The sequence below is a fragment of the Cyprinus carpio genome, chromosome B21 (assembly GCF_018340385.1).
Source record: "Cyprinus carpio isolate SPL01 chromosome B21, ASM1834038v1, whole genome shotgun sequence".
NCBI lineage: Eukaryota > Metazoa > Chordata > Actinopteri > Cypriniformes > Cyprinidae > Cyprinus > Cyprinus carpio.
Genome location: NC_056617.1, coordinates 15,889,821 through 15,908,861, shown reverse-complemented (window position 1 = coordinate 15,908,861; position 19,041 = coordinate 15,889,821). Strand labels below are relative to the sequence as shown.

Below are 19,041 nucleotides of genomic sequence, written 5' to 3'. Positions count from 1 at the left end.
ATAGCACCATGTTACATGCCCAAAAGCTTGATATAATGCACAAAGTCCAAAAACAGATATTCTTCTTTCTTCTCTCCAGACACCAAGAACACTACAAAATAGTGCTGTTGCATTTTTTATTTTTCTGTGCAGTCTGTCCTCTTTCATACTTTTGTTTCTCTCCCCTATTGTCTGCCCATCATGCTCATTCTATAATACTCCCTGCCTCTCCACTGCCTTTTAATAAATACTGCATGGCCTTCTCCCACCTGAATGTTCTGTAGTTCAGGTCATCCTTTGCCAGCCTCTGTGACTCCATGTTTGAAAGAGTTTTCCTTGTTAGAACCTTGCTAATGGTTTTGATTGTTCCCCCAAGATACATTTATAATTACCATAATTATGGCACAATTTAATTTACTTCTTGTCTATTAGGCACTGTATTCTGATACACAAGGCCAGGACTGATTTTTTCATCTTATAATATGTCTGGCACTTGTTTACTAGCTTGGCTAACTGAATAAGCCATGGCTATATATAAAGAGCTTAACTGGAGTGTTTCAAGGACAGTCTAAATAACATGTTCTTGCTGAAAATGAGTTTAGATAAACTTCTAAGTTATACTTTTTACAAAAAGAAGTATACTTAGGCCTATACACTGCTGTTTTCATTTATATTTACCAGTTAAAAATTCATATTTTTAAGATTTTATTGTTTGTTTTTAAATCTCTTCATGGTCAAGCCCCAGCTTACATAAATGATCTACTGAAGACGCATACTCCTCTGAGGTCATTAAGGTCTGCTGACCAACTATTCTTATCCGTCCCTAGAACACGACTTAAAAATAGGGGAGATCGAGCATTTTCAATCGTAGCCCCTAGGTTGTGGAATGATCTTCCTACGCATGTCAAAGTAGCTTCCAGCCTTGACATTTTTAAATCACGACTCAAAACTAATTTTTATTCATTGGCTTTTAAACCAGCCTGAGAGTTTATATTCTGCATTTTAATCTTCGAGTTTGTCACCTGTTTAACTTGTGTTTTGTACTCATGTCATGTGTTTAAAATTTGTCTGAAATAATGTCAGTGTCCAGCACTTTGGCTAACCTCGGTTGTTTTAAATGTGCTTTACAAAAAAAAAATATTGTATTGTATTGTATTGTATTGTATTGCATATTTTTAATGGAAGAGACAGATTTGGAACATATTTTTCACAGCCACATCATTTCATGTTGTAGCCATGTCATATTGTCTCATTGGGAATAATACTATTAATTGGAGAAGACAATCTTAATTTGTTAAAGGCAGAAGAACAATATCTAACACGCCCATATTTTCATGCTGAATGAACAAACCTGTCTACTCTTGGACACCACAAATTTTACTTTTTTCTCAAGTCTCACTTACTACCATGTACTTCTGGTCATTAGGGTCTACCATCTCACTACACAATGGATGCTTGTTTGTCCAGGTCCATATACAGTAAATCTTATGCTAAACAATGGTACCAAATTATCTGCATGTCACATGGACTATTTTAACAATGTCCTAACTACTTTTCTGGGCCTTGAACTTTGTAGTTGCATTGCTGTCTATGGAGGGTCAGAAAGCTCCCGGATTTCATCAAAAATATCTGTTCCAAAAAATTTGTGTTCCAAAGATGAACGAAGGTCTTACGGGTTTGGAATGACATGAGGGTGAGTAATTAATGACCTTTTTTTTCTTTTTTTTGAACTATTTCTTTAAGCACACTTCTTTTTCACAAGGTGATTTAACCTATGAATCCTGTAAAATGAATTCACCGGTTCTGACCTTATAGCGACTCTAACTCTTAACCCAGGCACATTGGAAATATGTGCCTGTGGCAATGTTTCTGCAGCGCCAATATTACATACCTAACTGCAGTTTCGTGGCATTTTCACAAGTGCAACGCCATATCGTGTGAGCTACCGAGCAAACCTACTGCATTAAAAAAAAAAAAATAAAAATACACATAAAGCTGTATATGTGACACAAACATTTAAAAGTATCAGTTTCCAATCTCACAGCATATAAAAATTGTTTTTAAATCATAACATAATAGTGTGCATTATAGGGCTTTCTTAAACAAAACTCTGGCCCTGTAAATCATACTTTGTGTGAAAGTGAATAAAAATTGTCAGAGTTTTACTGACTCTATTGTTCATTACAACTGGAAACTTCATACTTATAGGTATGTTTAATGAGTTATGCAGAAATAGGTAGAGGTACGTGTTTCCAATTATGAACAACATCAGAACTTTTTCTCAGCACATAAAGTTAAAGACTAGAAGACTTAAGCAAGAAGATGGCACTTGCTCCCCACTGTCAGAGCAGTTTAGTAAAAATAAATTCTCATTTGTCTTTTTGTTTTTTTGTTTTTTGCAATCAATATAAAAGGAATCTGTCTTAGCATCCCTGTGCTTTCATTCTGGAATACTGTAGTTGTGATTCAAAGAGTCTCCCTTGTTCCTGGTATTGTCCTGCTTCCTCTGCAACTGCAACAATCGCCTACAAACACAGCCAGACCACTTTCCACTCCATATGTGTGAGCAGCCCATCCGTCACAATTTCCTCAGGGGTTCTGAGATTCTCAGTTTCATCTACTCTTGCCGCATAACAACGGTTTCCACAAAACAGTGTGTGATACCAGTCAATAAGTAAATCAATGCATCCCTGAGCTTCAGATGGCGGAAGACTCATTTTCCCAGAGTAACTCTGTTATAAGATGTGTGCCAAGGCTAACCATAGAGCATTAAAGAAGATTTTCTTTATTTTTATTAGATGAACAATACCTCAGATCTGCTTTCCAAATTACCCACTCCTCCCACCTTGTATTTTTGAGCATCTAAGATTAACTGGAAAAGTGCACAGACATTTTGAGAAAAAAAAAAAAAAACAGTTGCGGGAGTTGTAATCTTAAACTTCATCTATTTCTAAGCATTTGCTATAGACGATGAAACAGGATGAGGAGAGGCTGGGGAAAATCACAGTGACGTATTAGGCATCAAGGGAACAAAAAAGACTAGGGAGTTTATTCAGTATTTGTTAAGTATCAATGCCAGTCTGTTCTCTCAGAAGAAAACATAGCCTTCGACTGTTCACTGCTTGTGGGTGATTGAGGAGACTTGTTCCATATGTTAGACAGCATATAGCTTGTCTTAGAAATGTAAAGGCAGAATTACATGTCCTTCACAGAGAAGGCAATTCCAGATTCCAAAGCATGAATTAAATCCAAGATGACAGATTGAGTAAAGATTATACGAAATTCTGAAATAAATAATTAAAAAGTATATATATATATATATATATATATATATATATATATATATATATATACACACACACACACACACACACACACACACCCACACACACACACATATATATATATATGTGGTGTGTGTGTGTGTGTGTGTGTGTGTGTGTGTGTGGGTGTGTGTGTGTGTGTGTGTGTGTGTGTATAGCTTTATTATAGTTTTACGCCGCTAGCGTAGCAACATTCTGGCTATGCAGAACATTCCAAATTTATTTTCGTTTTCGTTTATCATTTTCAAAACAGTACTTTCTTTTAATGTCATTGTCTACTGAAACTTTTATGTCATGTAAATATAATCACACCTTTGTAATGATAAATGTAAGATTTATCTTAATAAATAATAATTCTAAAATAATTTCATGGTTAAGTCTTTATATATTGAGCATTATCCAAAAAAATTAAAAATAGATCAAATATATGATTAATCAGTTATCAGTCATATTTTCCAATTTTAGTAAACAGCATCTACTGTAGTCAAGTGTTTACTGCAGAAGTGTGTACCAACGTTTTCTTTAGAGTGCATTAACTTCTGCAAACACTGAAACATGCCTTGGTCCATAAAGCATTTTTTAATCTAATTATGGTGTAATTACCATGGCCGCTGCGTGTGGCCGGGAAGTGTTTTTGAATTTTTTAAAACAATCTTGACAACTATTAACACAGAAACACTGTTTTGTAGTGTGGCTCTGTACACGTCTAGAAATCCATTTCCATATAATAGGAGAAGTGACACAAATGAAAGAATTCTCCTCAGGGGTAGGACAGAAATGTCATGTTCAGCTCCAATTACTGTATCTTAATATGAGCCAATTAGGCTGGGTCTCTTTGGAGATAACCAAATTGAAGGGGACAAAAGAACAATCTAAAAGACAACCACTATTTATCGGAGAATCCTTCAGAATGTTTAAGGCAAAAGACAAGAGAGCTTCTGAGAGAAAAAAAAAAATCATTTTTATCTTAGAATTCTAAAGATTTTTTTTTTTTTTGACTGCAACAGAGGAAACAGCTCTAAGAAATATTAAAACCTGAGAATCTCATAGTATTTGGTCTTTCAGAGTATCAGCTGGGCAATGATTTTTTCAAAATTAGAGAACACTTACAGATACCTAAGTTACTGGTGTTAATCTGGCACCTGGTGCAAATTTCTTTAATTATATAATAAACCCTATTTAAGTAGCAGCATTCCTCTAATTTTCACTGAGACTGTAAGATGGCGGGCCGCTCCAAGGTGACTGAAACCCTGTGATAGGAGGTTGTCCAGATGAAGGCCAAAGGGATGACTTTTTCAGCCATTGCAAGAGAAGCAGGTCATTCCAAATCTGTGATTTCTCAAATACTTCAGCTTCAGCTCAAATACAACTAAAGCAGTTCCTTGAAAACTAAGAACACTGCAATAATAAAATGGCTAGCCAAGAGTCCTGATCTAAACCCGATTGAAAATCTCTGGAAAATCCTTGGCTTTTTTTTTTTTTTACAGGGAAGTTGTATCTGTCATTCATACTGCAGTGCTAATCTAACTTCCTCTCAAGTGTAGTCTTATTGCGATGTGCTAACTACTTCTCTGATCTAATGTAGAGCTAGAAGGCTTCTGCAGGGATAATCAGCAATATGGCAGAATAACAAGACTGCCTCTCCAGGGCCGTGTCTCTCACACCAGTGAGCCTGTGGGCATTTTGGCCATTAGCCCTGCTAACAGTGTGTGCTGAAAGACAAAGAAAGACAGAGAGGAACTGTGCAGCAGGGAGAGCTGCTCCACGCTACTAATTGCTCCCCAAGCACCCTATAGCTGCATAGGTAAGAGGCTTTTTGCTCAAGAGAGGCAACAGTGTCATAGAATAATGTGAACTCATTTTGCTGTGTAGTCAGATACAGTGAAATGTATGTTTTGCCATTCTACTGGAAAAAAAAAAATTACCAGCATTGGCAAATTATTTGGACATGTCCTGTAAAGTTGTATCATAACGAAAATAAATGAAGGCTGTCAAAATGTATAATGTCATATAGTATTAAACAATACAGTGTATTTTTAATCAAAACTTTCTTTTGCTTTTAGAGTGAAATATGTTTTGTTGTGATTCATTCTCTCATCTATTACAAGTGCAGGTTTATAAGTAATAATGTCTGGTATTCATATACATAATTTATCTGGGTATTGCCTGAATTCCATTAGGACAGCACATACAGGAAGTGTGTGACTCAAGAGAAAGTAATTTGCATTTTGAATTAGATCACACTATAATGTGGACACAATCCAGATTCATTAGTCATAGCTCTATGCGAGCTCACAATGTGTTGACGTTATGCTGAACTTGCTCATCTGGTGAGTAAAACTCTGTTGCTGAATTGTAATGTGTTTATATATATATATATATATATATATATATATATATATATATATATATATATATATATATATATATAAATATAAATGAGTATATGTATGTACTTGCATTCATTTTATTTTATATCACTTGACCAAAGAGTGGATTACAGATAAGAGAGATATCATCACTCTTTAAATTGTACTAAACAATTCATCTTTGGAGATATATTAAATATATACCTGTTGTCTTGTTTTGAACAATGGACTTTCATAAAATGGTGAAGACAAAATCATTGATTGCAAAAAGTTGTGGTATATTTCATTATTTCCATGTCTAGAACAACAAATTATATATTAAAACAAAGCAGGTGTCACTTTAATTAATAAGTAATTTAAAAATATATACATTTATTTTATGTATTATTTTGGTAAGCATGTATTACACTGAAGCAGCTTATATTTAATGAGAAAAAAAATGTAAATGCTTCAATTTAAAAGGCACCTATTATCCCCTAATCTTAAAGATTTAATATTGGTCTTGTTTTATGTATTATTTTGGTATAGCTAGAAGTTTCTGGTGACCTAGAATGTGTCTGTGATGTTTCAGCCCGAATCTCGCGCTACGAACGGCACAAACTAAGCTCACAGGTGCGGCGCTAATCAGTTTTAAACATACTTAATGTGTTAACACAAATACAGTTAAAACGCTAAGCACTATAACGACATGACATTCACAAAGTAGTCTAGAGTGATACACGTACAGTATTTAGTTAGATTTTGAGACGCATTACCTTGAAAAATGAAAGTAATCCACAGCGTCCTCAGCAGCTCAGATGTTGGGAGAAAATGAAGACTCTTATTTGTAGTCTTACATCCAAACACAGAGCATTGGGATTGATTGTGAGACATTGTTGATCTAACAGCTGCTCGAGTGCGGAGAAAATGGATGACGGCGAACAACTGCTAATGGCGGAATCTATAACAATGCAGGGCTGTCAATCTATACAAAGTGATGTCACACTGCATGAGAATCAAAATGGCAGGCCTAGTGAGACTGACTTAGGCTAAGTTTACATGACAACGATGTAGTCAAAAACTGAAAAGTTTTTCCCTTGTGTTTTTAAAAATTTAATGTATAAACGACAACGTTTTCAAAATGATTCGCATTTACACATATCTGCGAAAATGGGAAAAACGCTGTATTACAAATGTCAGGCAAGTAGTTGGCAGTTTCACCTTGTTAGTACACAGTAGCTGTAGGAAAGTGATGATTAAATGTTGTATATGATGCGCCTCCGCTGTTGGTTGTAATATTGGTGAAGTAAATCCACACTTTACTGCAGAAGCGTTAGCAAACTCTTGAGGTGCAACAACAGTACCATGTACTCCGCCATTGTTGTGCATGTTTTTTCGCGCTTGATTTTAAAATCGACACATACTGCACATGTCTACATACCTAACACATACTATGCACGAGCATGATGTCACCGTTTTCAAAGATTCACATTTTGGGTGTTTACACGGAAACGATAATTGAAAACCGTGAAACTTGCCTTTTGAAATTTTCAAAAATATGCGTTTTCAGTCCTCAAAACACTGTTTTCATGTAAATGAACAGGCAAAACACATAAAAATCTTACAGCCTTAGTTTAAAGGGGATTTTTAAAAAAAAGAGGAGTGGGTGGATTTTTATCATTGTAGGATGGTTGTGTATACACACTGCAAAAATACATTTATGTCCAAACACCATGTAAAAGTGGATTTTACATAATAGGTGCCCTTTGAAAATTCAAGTTTACTGAATTCCGATTGGGCGGGAAACCTTCCCAAACCTTAACCACACCCCTGACACCAAGCACCATGGGCCAAAAAACAAAACAAAAAAAGCTTTCCTACAGCTCACATGCAAACCAATACACTACTGATATCTGTCAAAAACAGGTTATTCTATAAACCTGAAAATGCAATGCAAAACTGAGTTAAGTTCAGATTTTTCTCCAGTTTTGATGTTAATCACAACATGCACACACACTGAAAAATCAATCAGCACCCAGAAAAAGATGTTTACATGCCAAACGAAATAAGGGTAATGGACAAAAATCTAGGTGTGCCTAGTTTTTTTGTGTAGACATTTATAACCTCATAGTATATTAAACAGGTCATATGACGTTGCTAAAAAGAACATTATTTTGTGTATTTGGTGTAATGCAATGTGTTTATGCAGTTTAAGGTTAAAAAACACATTATACACTTGTTTTGAACTGGAATCATGGAATATCGTGTGATGTCCACTTTGCAGGGCACTTATGGTCAAATAGAACAAACGTCATACGTGATAAGAGGACTGTGATTTGGAAACGCTGCCTTAACCATAGTGTGATGCCGTGTCCAAGCGTGACAAGACAAAAACAATATAACCCATTATAAACGAGGCATTTGTTGCATCCAGTGGCTACATAATTACTGATTATATTGGCTTATACTGTGTTTCTACAAGTTCAACGCTACTCTACAGTGCTCAAAACTTGCGTTTGAATCATCAGTGGCAAATTCTTTAAATATGTAAACGTACTTCGTACTTACAGACTGTGAGTCAAAAGCGCCAGACTGTCTTTGCAAAGTTGTAACTGCCCCACTTTATAGAAAGAGACACCGGCATTGTAGGCTACTCTCACAGGAAACTGTCCTCGTCCTCCGTAAAATGCGCTGCACACATCTGAATATTTGGGCTGAATATAATAGTGTTGTAAATAATACTTAACCACTGATTTCTAGTTGTGTCCTCTTTTGGAAGGCAAAACAAAGTTGCTTCGCTTTCACATCGAAACACAGTGTCTCCACAACATGGCGCCAGCGGCAACAGCGAGAATAAAAGTTATGCGTTCTTTCTTTGTGTGAATATTTGGGCAGGATTATGTGACTCTTCCCACATCGTGACGTAGAGATGTGGGGACGTGTTTAAACAAGGCGTTTTAGGAGTGCGTGGACAAGTCTTAACTTTTATAAAGAATATCTCTTTGGATTTGAGACTTTTGTCATTGCAACTTTACAGATCTTCTTTATGCACCAAGAGCTTGTAACACTCAAAGAAAGGAAAAATTGAAATCGCATCATATGACCCCTTTAAAAGAAAACCGTTTAAGACATATATGACCTTACACAATGCTGAGTAATTAAGTTGAGCATGTAAACGAGTTACCGTCAGTAAGTGGGTGATATTTCTATCTGCAAAGATATAGACAAAAGAGATGAATGTGATTCTCCAGCAGGGGTGGAAGGTGAGATTAATCAGGGTTCAAACAGAGGAAAAGCCATCTGGTGTCATAAATCATCTCTGTCATTGTGAACAGAACAGCGCGTCCCGCAGGACTTCAAATACACTGTCACATTTTAACGTGACAAATGACTCCAGTAAATTGCCCAAGCTTTTCATTAAATTTTAATGGCGTCTCTACCTTCACAGATTATGACAATTGCAGATACAAGATATGTGTGATGTAATATTGACCATTTTATGACATACAGGTTGATACAGAGAATTATAGACAAGTGTCCAAAATCAATATGGGTTTTTAAAGGATAGAATCTAAATGGATAGTTCACCCAAAAAATGAAAATTCTGTTACCATTACTCACCCTCATGTCTTATGACATACAGGTTGACCTCATGTCGAAGGAAAAAGGGGGTAAGTAAAATCATGAAGAGAAAGGGGGGGAAGAAAGTGATGGACTTAAAACATGATGGTGAGTAAATTATGACAGGATATTTATTTTTGGTAACATTCTACATATTTTTGGTTGGCACTGTAGTGGAGACAACATGTAAAAACTGGGGGCTGAGAGTTTCCAGCTTGCCTTTGGAGACTACAAACACCATCACTCACCACAATCAATCACTCTGACAGTGACTGCCCCCTGCATTACCCGGGGTCACTGCTTGACAACATATGCTTTTGCCCAAGCAAACGATTTGTCAAATTCAATGAATGGCCATCATCTGTAGGGAGATGCTATGAGCAATTCAGCTTAACTGCAGCATAGCATGGTCTCCTGACTTCAGGGTGGGTGACAATCGTCTCTGTTTCCTGGCACTCCCACATGATTGGGTACTTTATTTTGTCATCGAGCGAACGGCCAGTGACAATTTACTGCGTGACTAGAGAGAATGGATTGGCAGCGTTATACAAAAGTGGATTGTGTGCCCTCAAATGCATCTCTCTGCAAGGCGTTCTCTTTTCGGTCAATGACAGGATGAGTTACGTTGCACCAACAAAGGCATTTCTGCTTGAATGCTTGCAGACTTTCACATAAAAAGTATTTTAAAGGGACAGAAGACATTTGCTGAATGTTTTTTTAAAGAAAGCACTGACTTGAAAACATGTTGCAATAAATGTTAACTTTTTGAACATGTGCTACCATTACATTAATGGCTTACCATGGTACATACATATGATAATCAACTGACTTCACACTAACCAAAAGGTAAAAAAAATGTACCATGGTATTACCATTGAATTGTAATATGGTAACAGCAGTATTATTTGAATTATTTTGAGTACCATGCAAAAATTGTCTTCACGCTAGGCAAAGAAAAAAGAAAAACTGCCATTATATTACCATGTTTTTTGAACATTGCATCATGGCATTACCATGTAAATACACTGGTACATGAATCTGGTCACTGAAGCCAGGGTATGGTATGGTAAGACTTAATTACCATGGTGAATATCAGAGCAAAAAGAAGACTATAAGTCCATAAGGTAAAAAAAAAAATTACTAAATAAATAAAACAAAATAATGAAAATATAAAAGGCCTACAATAATGTTTTAAAGGTATAATGCAGAACGTTTAATAAATGCACTCTTTTTTTCAAGAACATACACAACTGTTTTTAAAATTGTAAAAAGATGCAAGGTGTACAGCTTTATTTGAAATGTGCAATTAAAACTGCACAATTTAAAATATGCCCACTCTATTTCTTGTCTTATAAAAGCTTAGCTGTGTATTAAGTGTTTTTTTTCTCTCTGTCTGTCTGGATAACTGCGTTATTTAGGGTATGAGATTTTACGCTGCTTTTTGTTTCTTGTTCATTTTGGTTTTTATCTATGGGGATGTTTGAATGGTAGGCTAAACAAGAGCCAAAGGGCCTAGGCAGTGCAGCGTGGGTGTGCCAGGATGTGAGTGGTCCTTCAAGCGAGCACGTCTTCCGGTCACCCAACTCCTCTCCTTCATTCTTATTCTGCTGCTCTCCCAGAGATGCCAAGACTGACGGGGCAGCATTTCAGCTCAATGTCCTCTATTTTTTTATCTCTCTCTTCCCGTCCCTCATGTCTGCTGTCGGCTTGACATCCATTCAGCTATGGGATGTGTGTCTGAACTGAGGATTGTGCAGCTATGTCTGAGGATTACCTGGGTATCTGTTTTGCACTGCGCATGAGAATTTGTGTGTCTTTGTGTGTGCAAACTCTCTCCATTAAGGAGCTTTATTATTTTCAGGCAGATTATTAATTGGTTTGTAGCACTGCCTGGAGGTTCTGCAGGGGTGTATTCCTGGAGTTTGACAAGTTATTTCTTCTAAGAATGTGTGTGTGCTTGTCTGTTACTTCAGTATTTTAAAACCTAATTGAGCACAATTCATCAGCAAACATTATTCTAAAGAAAGAAAAGCACAATTTTGAACCTGATTTGAATAAATTTCTGAAACAATGTTGTGATGCATTCTAATCAAAACCATGTGCGAGAAGTTAGAAATACTATATATATATATATATATATATATATTAGAAATACTATATATATATATATATTTTTTTTTTATTTTTTTTTTTATTAGTATTTATGAGTGATTTATTTATTTTATAATTTTTTTATTCTTTATTTATTTCGATTAGCCCCAGAAAACCTATGTTTTTATTAGGGGAGTAATTTTTTTGCGTGCATATATTCATACATTAATTCTTTAAAATTTGAAAGTTCTGTGTGACTGCCACAGTGGGGGAGGGGATGCGACAATCGTATCCAAATGTCGGAGACACTGGAAGATGGCTTGAGGGATTACACTCTAGAAACAACTATCTCAGCCTATTCTCACAAACCATTCAAATCCTAATGGGTAAAATCAAGTCCCATCCTTTATTTCCCTCTGAATACTCTTTTTTCGCTATATGTAACACTGATATAGCGTAAAAACTAACAGCGCAGCAAATCTAATATTAGTAGTAATGCATTTATTTTTGAACAACAATAAAGTACTTAGTTATGTATTTAGTAAATATGTGTGGCAGTTAGTATAGTTGTGAAATCAGAGCCAAACTCATCCTTTCCCCCATATATTCTCTGCCAAACCTTCCAGCCAACTGTATACTGTACTAATAACAAACAGAAATCATACTTCCCTGCTTAATTAAGTTGTCTTAATACCACATTTATTTTAACATGATATGTTAATATGTTCCACTTGGCTGCACAAGACACCAAGAGACCGCAACTCTCTTTTGTTTTGAACATTTAATGAGGGGGAACATTCCTTCTTTCCTTGCTGGTGGAGTACAGCAGGGAATAGGATAAAAATCCAGCTGGGAGGTTTCACAAAGCAGAGATAACCCTGCAGTTAGCTTTCTGTACTCTGAATGACTCATTCTAGACAACAACCTCGAGAAGAGTTTTCTACAACAAGCTCATACAAGAATGCTCTGGTATGTTTCCTTCAGTGCTTCAACAAATAACAAGCAGAAAGTTGAAGGATGATCTCAGGCTAGAACATCTAGATTTTGTCTGTGGAAATATTCTGTGTGTCAAATGTTTTATTGTTTTTGCAGTGCACTGTGGTTTCAAGGCAGCTGACAGTTCCATTCAGTGTCATTTAAGAAGGAAGTCAATCTTTTACCAATGTTTGCTGTCTTCTTCACCTGCCTCTCCAATGACCTTCACTGCTACGGTAAAACATCCTTCCAGACTCTCCAACTCTGCATTAATGAAAACAGTTCTGACTGCCAACAACTCTCTATCACCCAACTGCCTCTAGAACTTCTTCCAGGATTCAATCCAAATAGCTAAAGCAAAAAGTATTGAAACAAAGTCTGAATGTCTACTTTTTTGTGACAGCATTAATGACACTTAAAGGGATAGTTCATCCAAAAATGAAAATTTTATGTTTATCTGCTTACCCCCAGCGCATCCAAGGTGTAGGTGACTTTGTTTAAAAGAACATACACAAACAAAACCAAATTAAACCCTGTGGCTTGTGACTAAACATTGATGTGTAAAGACACAAAATGATCTGTCTGTGCAAGAAACTGAACAGTATTTATATAGTTTTTTACCTCTGATTCACCAGTTTGAGTTAAAAATCTTAGTTTGTGTTCTACTGAAGAAACAAAGTCACCTTCATCTTGGATGCCCTGGGGGTAAGCAGATAAACATCAAATTTTCATTTTGGGGTGAACTATCCCTTTTAAAAAGAAGAGATCCTTAGAACATCTTTCTAAATCACCAAGAAAGAATATCCATGCTGTTACAGTCTGGTCTTTAAACTGGTTTCACAGGTTCACCAGTGTGGTCTTGCTGGTGAATCTGGTTTTTCCAATTACATCTGCTGACCAGCCATGATGTTTTTTAGCAAGTGAGTGGAAAGCAAAGCCACCAAAGCCAATTTAAAAGAACTGACAGAACTGATTGCAAACATATTATTGTACACTAATTGTTCAATGTTTATTTTCTTTCTATGAATTCCAGCCAAAGGAAGTCCAGCCATACCTTCAGCCTTTCAGAAACTCCATCAGTCACACTGATGGTGAACTCCTCCACCTTGGGAACCTTCAGCTTGGCCTTATTCTTCTGTTCCGTCTGATACTCGGTTCGTGTCTTCACCACCACCTGCGAAGAGAGTGTTTATCCATCAAAACGACAGTTTAACTTAATGTAAACAGCAAAATCCCTGAGCGTTTGATATCTGTATATCATAAAGCCAGTAACTTCCGATCAATAATAACCATAATCATGTTAGGCCTTCCTCATGATAAAACGTTGTGCTGTTTTTTAAATTGCTCAAAATCACTGATCTCACAGACATGCTGAGGTAAGCAGGACTTCCAGTAACGTTATCATAATTGGCCTTACCAAAATCAAAGCCTATTCCCACAACAGCATTCAGTAATGGCAAATCAGACAGGGTACAGTATATCACATTGCATCCCAAATGATGAAAAAACCTACTTGAAATACAAACTGATTATCAAAAATCTCATTTTAATCTGGTTTTCAAACCACATGAGTATGTGGTTTAGGTGGGGTTTATAAAAACTGGATTTCAAGTGTTCAAATTTCAAGCGGATTTGAATTGGATATGCCAAAAAACATATTTCTTGAATTGCAATTTAGTGAATTCCTCGTCCTGTCATTCAGTATAAATTCCCACTAATGAACAGAGGGCACAGATTCGAAACTTTGCCCAATTATGCCCAACCCTCACTGAAGGTGAGCTATGTGGTAACAGATGGAGGAATGACACCTCTAGATGATTACGTCTCAGTATTGACCTCGGTTCCTGCCACCTTGCTTTCTAGAAACCCTGAGGTTGATCAAGTCTAATGCCCTGTAGACCACTGGATGAAGCTCAACCACTTGTCATGAACTCTGCAATTACTGCTTATCTGTCTCCTTCCCAAACCCTCTGACATTTCATTTTCCCCCTGAATAACCATCTTGTCTGCTTCCATTTCTCTTTCCTTCTCCTGAGCTATGTGAGGCACTCTGTTATCGCTGGGATTGTTATTCCATTTTTTCACTCCCCCAGAATGCAACCTCTGCCTCCAGGCAAGGTTGCGCATTGTCTTTTTTGCTGCTGATTCAAGCCATCGATAGTGTCAACACCAGGGACTACTCTGGATCGGACTAGATTGATCCTCTCCAATACAAGTGTTGTACTGATATGCTGATATGACAATGTATTTGATTGAAAAATGCTCTGAATAATAATAAGATGGTGATGAAATGCAGCTTGTGATTTGCATGCAATTAGCAGATGATGAATTTGGTAGTCCGATGATAATGGAGTGGCTTCAAAGATTCTGGATAACAACAAGACAGCCTGGCCAAATGCTTCCATATGTAAGTCCCCCAGGGAAAACAGACTTAAAAGCTGAAAAAAAATGAAAAGAGCATCTGCAGTGGTCCCAAAACTAGATGCAATCCTTGCAACATTACATCTCAAATATCAAAAAATTTAATCCATATTTTTTGTTCTTCAGTTATGGTGTCAAATAACTGACAAAAACTTGTTATTGTATTCATTTAATGAATCGACAAACCTCATTACAGTAAATAAACCTAATTCTTCAAAGATTGTGTTCTTAACTTGGCTCATGTAAAATAAATAATGCCAAGACAGCTTTTAAATAATTTGCAGTCATTACTGCCTGATTGGTATCTGCAGAACTCTAGAGAAAGACAATGATTTCCCGGAGGGCTGATCCTTGTCCTGCTTAAACACTTTAATGTCAGCATGAAAAATTAATGGTTATTTCATTGTCAAAGTTTAGGTGACAGAATTGTATCAAGGGCATGGATTACAGCAACTTCAGATTAACTCTGCTTAAAATAATTCTGCTTTGCTTTCGACCATGCAAACAAATTCTTAATTTTTTTATTTATTTATTACTTTTGATTCTTACAGTCACAGAGGTATTAAGTTGGTGATTTAAGTACCACACTGGATTCAGCATTATTGATTAGTTACATTTAAAAAAAAATTACTGTGCTTATCATTAGACTTATCAACAGGCTTTGAATATACTCTTGAACTGATTGACATTATACATGAAGTTATAATTAGTGATCTTCTTTTCAAAATATTATTGGGCATATTTGAACAAAATGCTTTCAAATAATTTGTACAAGACAAATTCAGTCATCTTTCCGACTGAGGCTCAGAGCCATTCTGTTAAATTACTATATTCTTTCATCTTACAAGAAAATTGCATAATTACAATCTCATTTTTGTTAATTAAATAAGAACTATATTGAAGTATTATGTCATGCAAGCAGGGCAGGATCATTGTCCTGCAAGGCACATGTCTTTGGAAATAAACATTAACTGACCTTATCCAAGATCTCTTCAGGAACCTTTAGAAATATGGTGGTCTAGAAAAAAATTATTAAAACCAGTATTTTTTTTTGTTTGTTTGTTTGCTTGTTTGCTTTTATCCTCTTCATATAGTAATTCTTGCCTACCACTCACAATTGGAGCTAAAAAGTGAAGCTTTAAAATAATATAAATATTATATTTACAACCAGTTTTCATTGCATGACATTTTAGTCCACAATAATTGTCAAGTATACATAAAAACCTAAATTGCATAGTCTCTGAGAGCCACTGGTTTTCTCAAGACAAGAAAAAAGGCTCACCAGGTGACATAGACATGTTAATAATCCAACACATCCTCTTCACCTCTGAGCTGGCATTAAACTGAGGATGCAGCCTCCATATGACATCTCAGATAAAAGATAAAGTGGCTTTTTCTCTTTGTCATGCAGGCCAATAAAGAATTGGGGAGGAGTGGGCGTGGGGTGCTTAGGCTTGCGTGGAGGGCTGCGCGCTCCTTAAAATATGATAGCGTTCCCTTTTGTGACTGGCTTGTGCACAGGTTTGGGCAGAGTGACAGGCCACTTCAGTTAGCAGGTGCAAAGAATGATTGCGCCTTCCTCAGCAGAATCCCAAATGAGGGCTGAAGCACCACTCACAGAAAGTGTCACAGCTCGTACCCTAAGGCACACTGGTTGGCAACCCAACCTTAAAAGCAGAAGATTGTACCGACATGTTTGGGGAAAACAGTGAAAGCGTATCATATTAAGTAAACAACAAGAACATAATCCAAAGACAAAATGAAATGAAACTATTGTGTAATTAAAAATAAAAAAAGCAGCCTGACAATTTAAGTTAACACATAGGGTCAATGCAACATTATGCTTTCTAGGCATCAGTACCATTTGACATTTTGATATGTGACAATAGGTGAAGGTTATATTTTTCTGACCTGATAAGAGGCATGGTAATGTTCTATTATATAAGACCTGAAGAACAATGTCCCTTACCTTATCTGGGGCTTGGTACTGAAGATTAGTAACATCCAAGGGCGTGATGAGGGGGACGTTCTGAAAGCCATCCTCAACGCTAACAGCTTTTGCTCCTTTTTCTTGTAGATTACTCCCCAGTTTAACCATCTTTAAAAGATTATTTCACTTTTCACCAGCCTATAAATGTAGAGGATTTTAAAAAACACTTGTAAAATAGCAGTTTAAAATATTCCAGCCTGGCTCCAAGTCAAATATCGACCACCTTTAATAATAAAACAAAAAATCTATACACCACTGGCACATCAATAAACCATGCAGAGCCACATCACACCTTATAAATCAAAGCATTAGGTAAACACCTCACGCGAGTCTGTCTGATGTCAACCCGAATGCTTTAAAATACACAAACGTTGCGCTTGTAAATACAATTAAAGAATTGTGCATTGATCTTTAAGATGAAAGAGAAAAAAGCACAGCACAGCTGAACTATATTGTCTAAAATCCAGGTGCCGAAACATCAGCCACAGAGCAAATAAAGCATCCGCGCCCCTTTTATGGCTGGTTTACCAGTCACAGCAATTTATCTCCCACCCAAACACAACACGCCAAAGATGAAAATATGTTTTTAAACACGTACTCACCGAACGCGGTCAACTTTCACGCTTTAAACAGCCTCCAAGACAGTTTAAATTCGGCTTGTTGATGATGGCAGGTGGAGCGTCGAGACGGAGATGCTGTATGTGTGTGTGCGTGCGTGCGTGTGTGTGAGTGTGTATGTATGTGTGCGTGGCGCTGATGCGAGAGATGCAGATACTGACGGCCTCACGCAGCATCCAAACCCTCACTTACACTCAAGCCACTAGGGGGGATCTAAAAGAAACCCTACATTTGCTTTGCCCGACCCTTACAAAGCCTGAAGCTCAATACCTACCCACACCAGCTGACTTGTTTGCCATCTAGTGAAAAACTGAGAGAAGTGCAGTAGCATTTTCATTTGGGCATCAACATTTTGTCAAATAACACAGCATGAAAAGAACAGGCCATAGTTCTGATTATAGCCTGTAGTTCCGATTCTAAATTTTGCTCGGACACATAAAATGACTGTAAACAGACACCTAAGAACCTCTATTTTACATTAGCCTAATTCGTCAAGTTGCTGCTTGCTTGGCAACCACAAAAGGCTTGGCAGATAATAAATGATATACCGGAATTATCTATTGCGATACTTACAAATAACTAATTGTAATGTTAAAAATCTGTTAAATTTGGTCTGAATAAAACATTTCATTGTTGTGCATTTTTGTTTTTTTAGGCCTATATAAACAATAAACAATAAACCACTGGGGTCTGAGCATTACAGTGATTTTAACACTGGTAAGGGATTTTTAGAAAGCTTTTTCTGGCTTATTTTCTTTTAATAAAACCGCTTTAACACCACCACCAACAATACCAACAATTACTAATATTATTTGGGGGGATTTGTGTGGCAACATCATTACGATAAATACACCAATGCTCTTTAAACAATTGCATGTAATTGTCAGATCTTTAGTTCCCAAAAATACAAAATTGAACTGATTTGTCACTAATCATCCAATCAAATTTTAGAAACACAACTGTTTGAAATAAAATAGTATTTGCTCAGAATATAGGCCTATGTTGTGCAAGTCCACCAATTTAAACCATGTTAAAACGTATTTATAGCATAATTAATTATAGTTAGGCTAACAGTAGCCTATAAATAGTATCCTAAATGAGAATAAAGAATAGAATTCTTATATTTCTGTGTTTAATCCACTTCATGCGCCAACAAAGCCAACACAGGGCCTACTCCATTTCATCTCTAGCCACGAGGGGGCGTGAAGCATTATATATTTATAATGCCTGCCATTGAACTAATAATTATACATTTGGTCATGTATAGCACATAAGGCACCCATCCCAATTTAAACATGATTGAAGGTGTAACACCACCAGTGATTTTACACACACACATTAGTTATATAGTGTAGCTACATGAAGTACACATACACACACACACTAACCCTTGTATTAAAAAAAAAAAAGAAGTGCACTTAACGGTATTGGATGTCTTTGTAGTGTACTTCAAATCTTTTAAGTTCCACCATTTCCATTTATTATAAATATAAATTAAAATACATTTTTCTTTAAATGCAAATAACGTGCAATTGAGTTTCTGAAAACATTACATTGTTTACATTTAAGCAGATATATTCTTCAAAGTATTTTAGCCTTTCTGTACTGTGCTTCTTTGGGATGCCAGCAAAAATATGCAGGCTTACTCATCATGTAATGTAAAAGGGTGTGGCAA

General features: G+C 36.4%; 1 protein-coding gene across 1 annotated transcript in view; it reads right to left on the bottom strand.

Moving 5' to 3' along the window:
- Nucleotides 1-17,572, bottom strand: part of LOC109098313 (neuronal vesicle trafficking-associated protein 2-like) — a 30,162-nt gene extending 12,590 nt beyond the window's left edge. The window contains exons 1-3 of the mRNA XM_042747802.1: nt 17,351-17,572; nt 16,728-16,886; nt 13,392-13,511 (exon numbers count right to left, since the gene is read on the bottom strand). Of these exons, the coding sequence (XP_042603736.1) occupies nt 13,392-13,511; nt 16,728-16,856 (249 nt within the window). The 5' untranslated portion in view covers nt 16,857-16,886; nt 17,351-17,572. The remainder of the gene's footprint in view (nt 1-13,391; nt 13,512-16,727; nt 16,887-17,350) is intronic.
- Between the last annotated feature and the right edge of the window lie 1,469 nt (nt 17,573-19,041).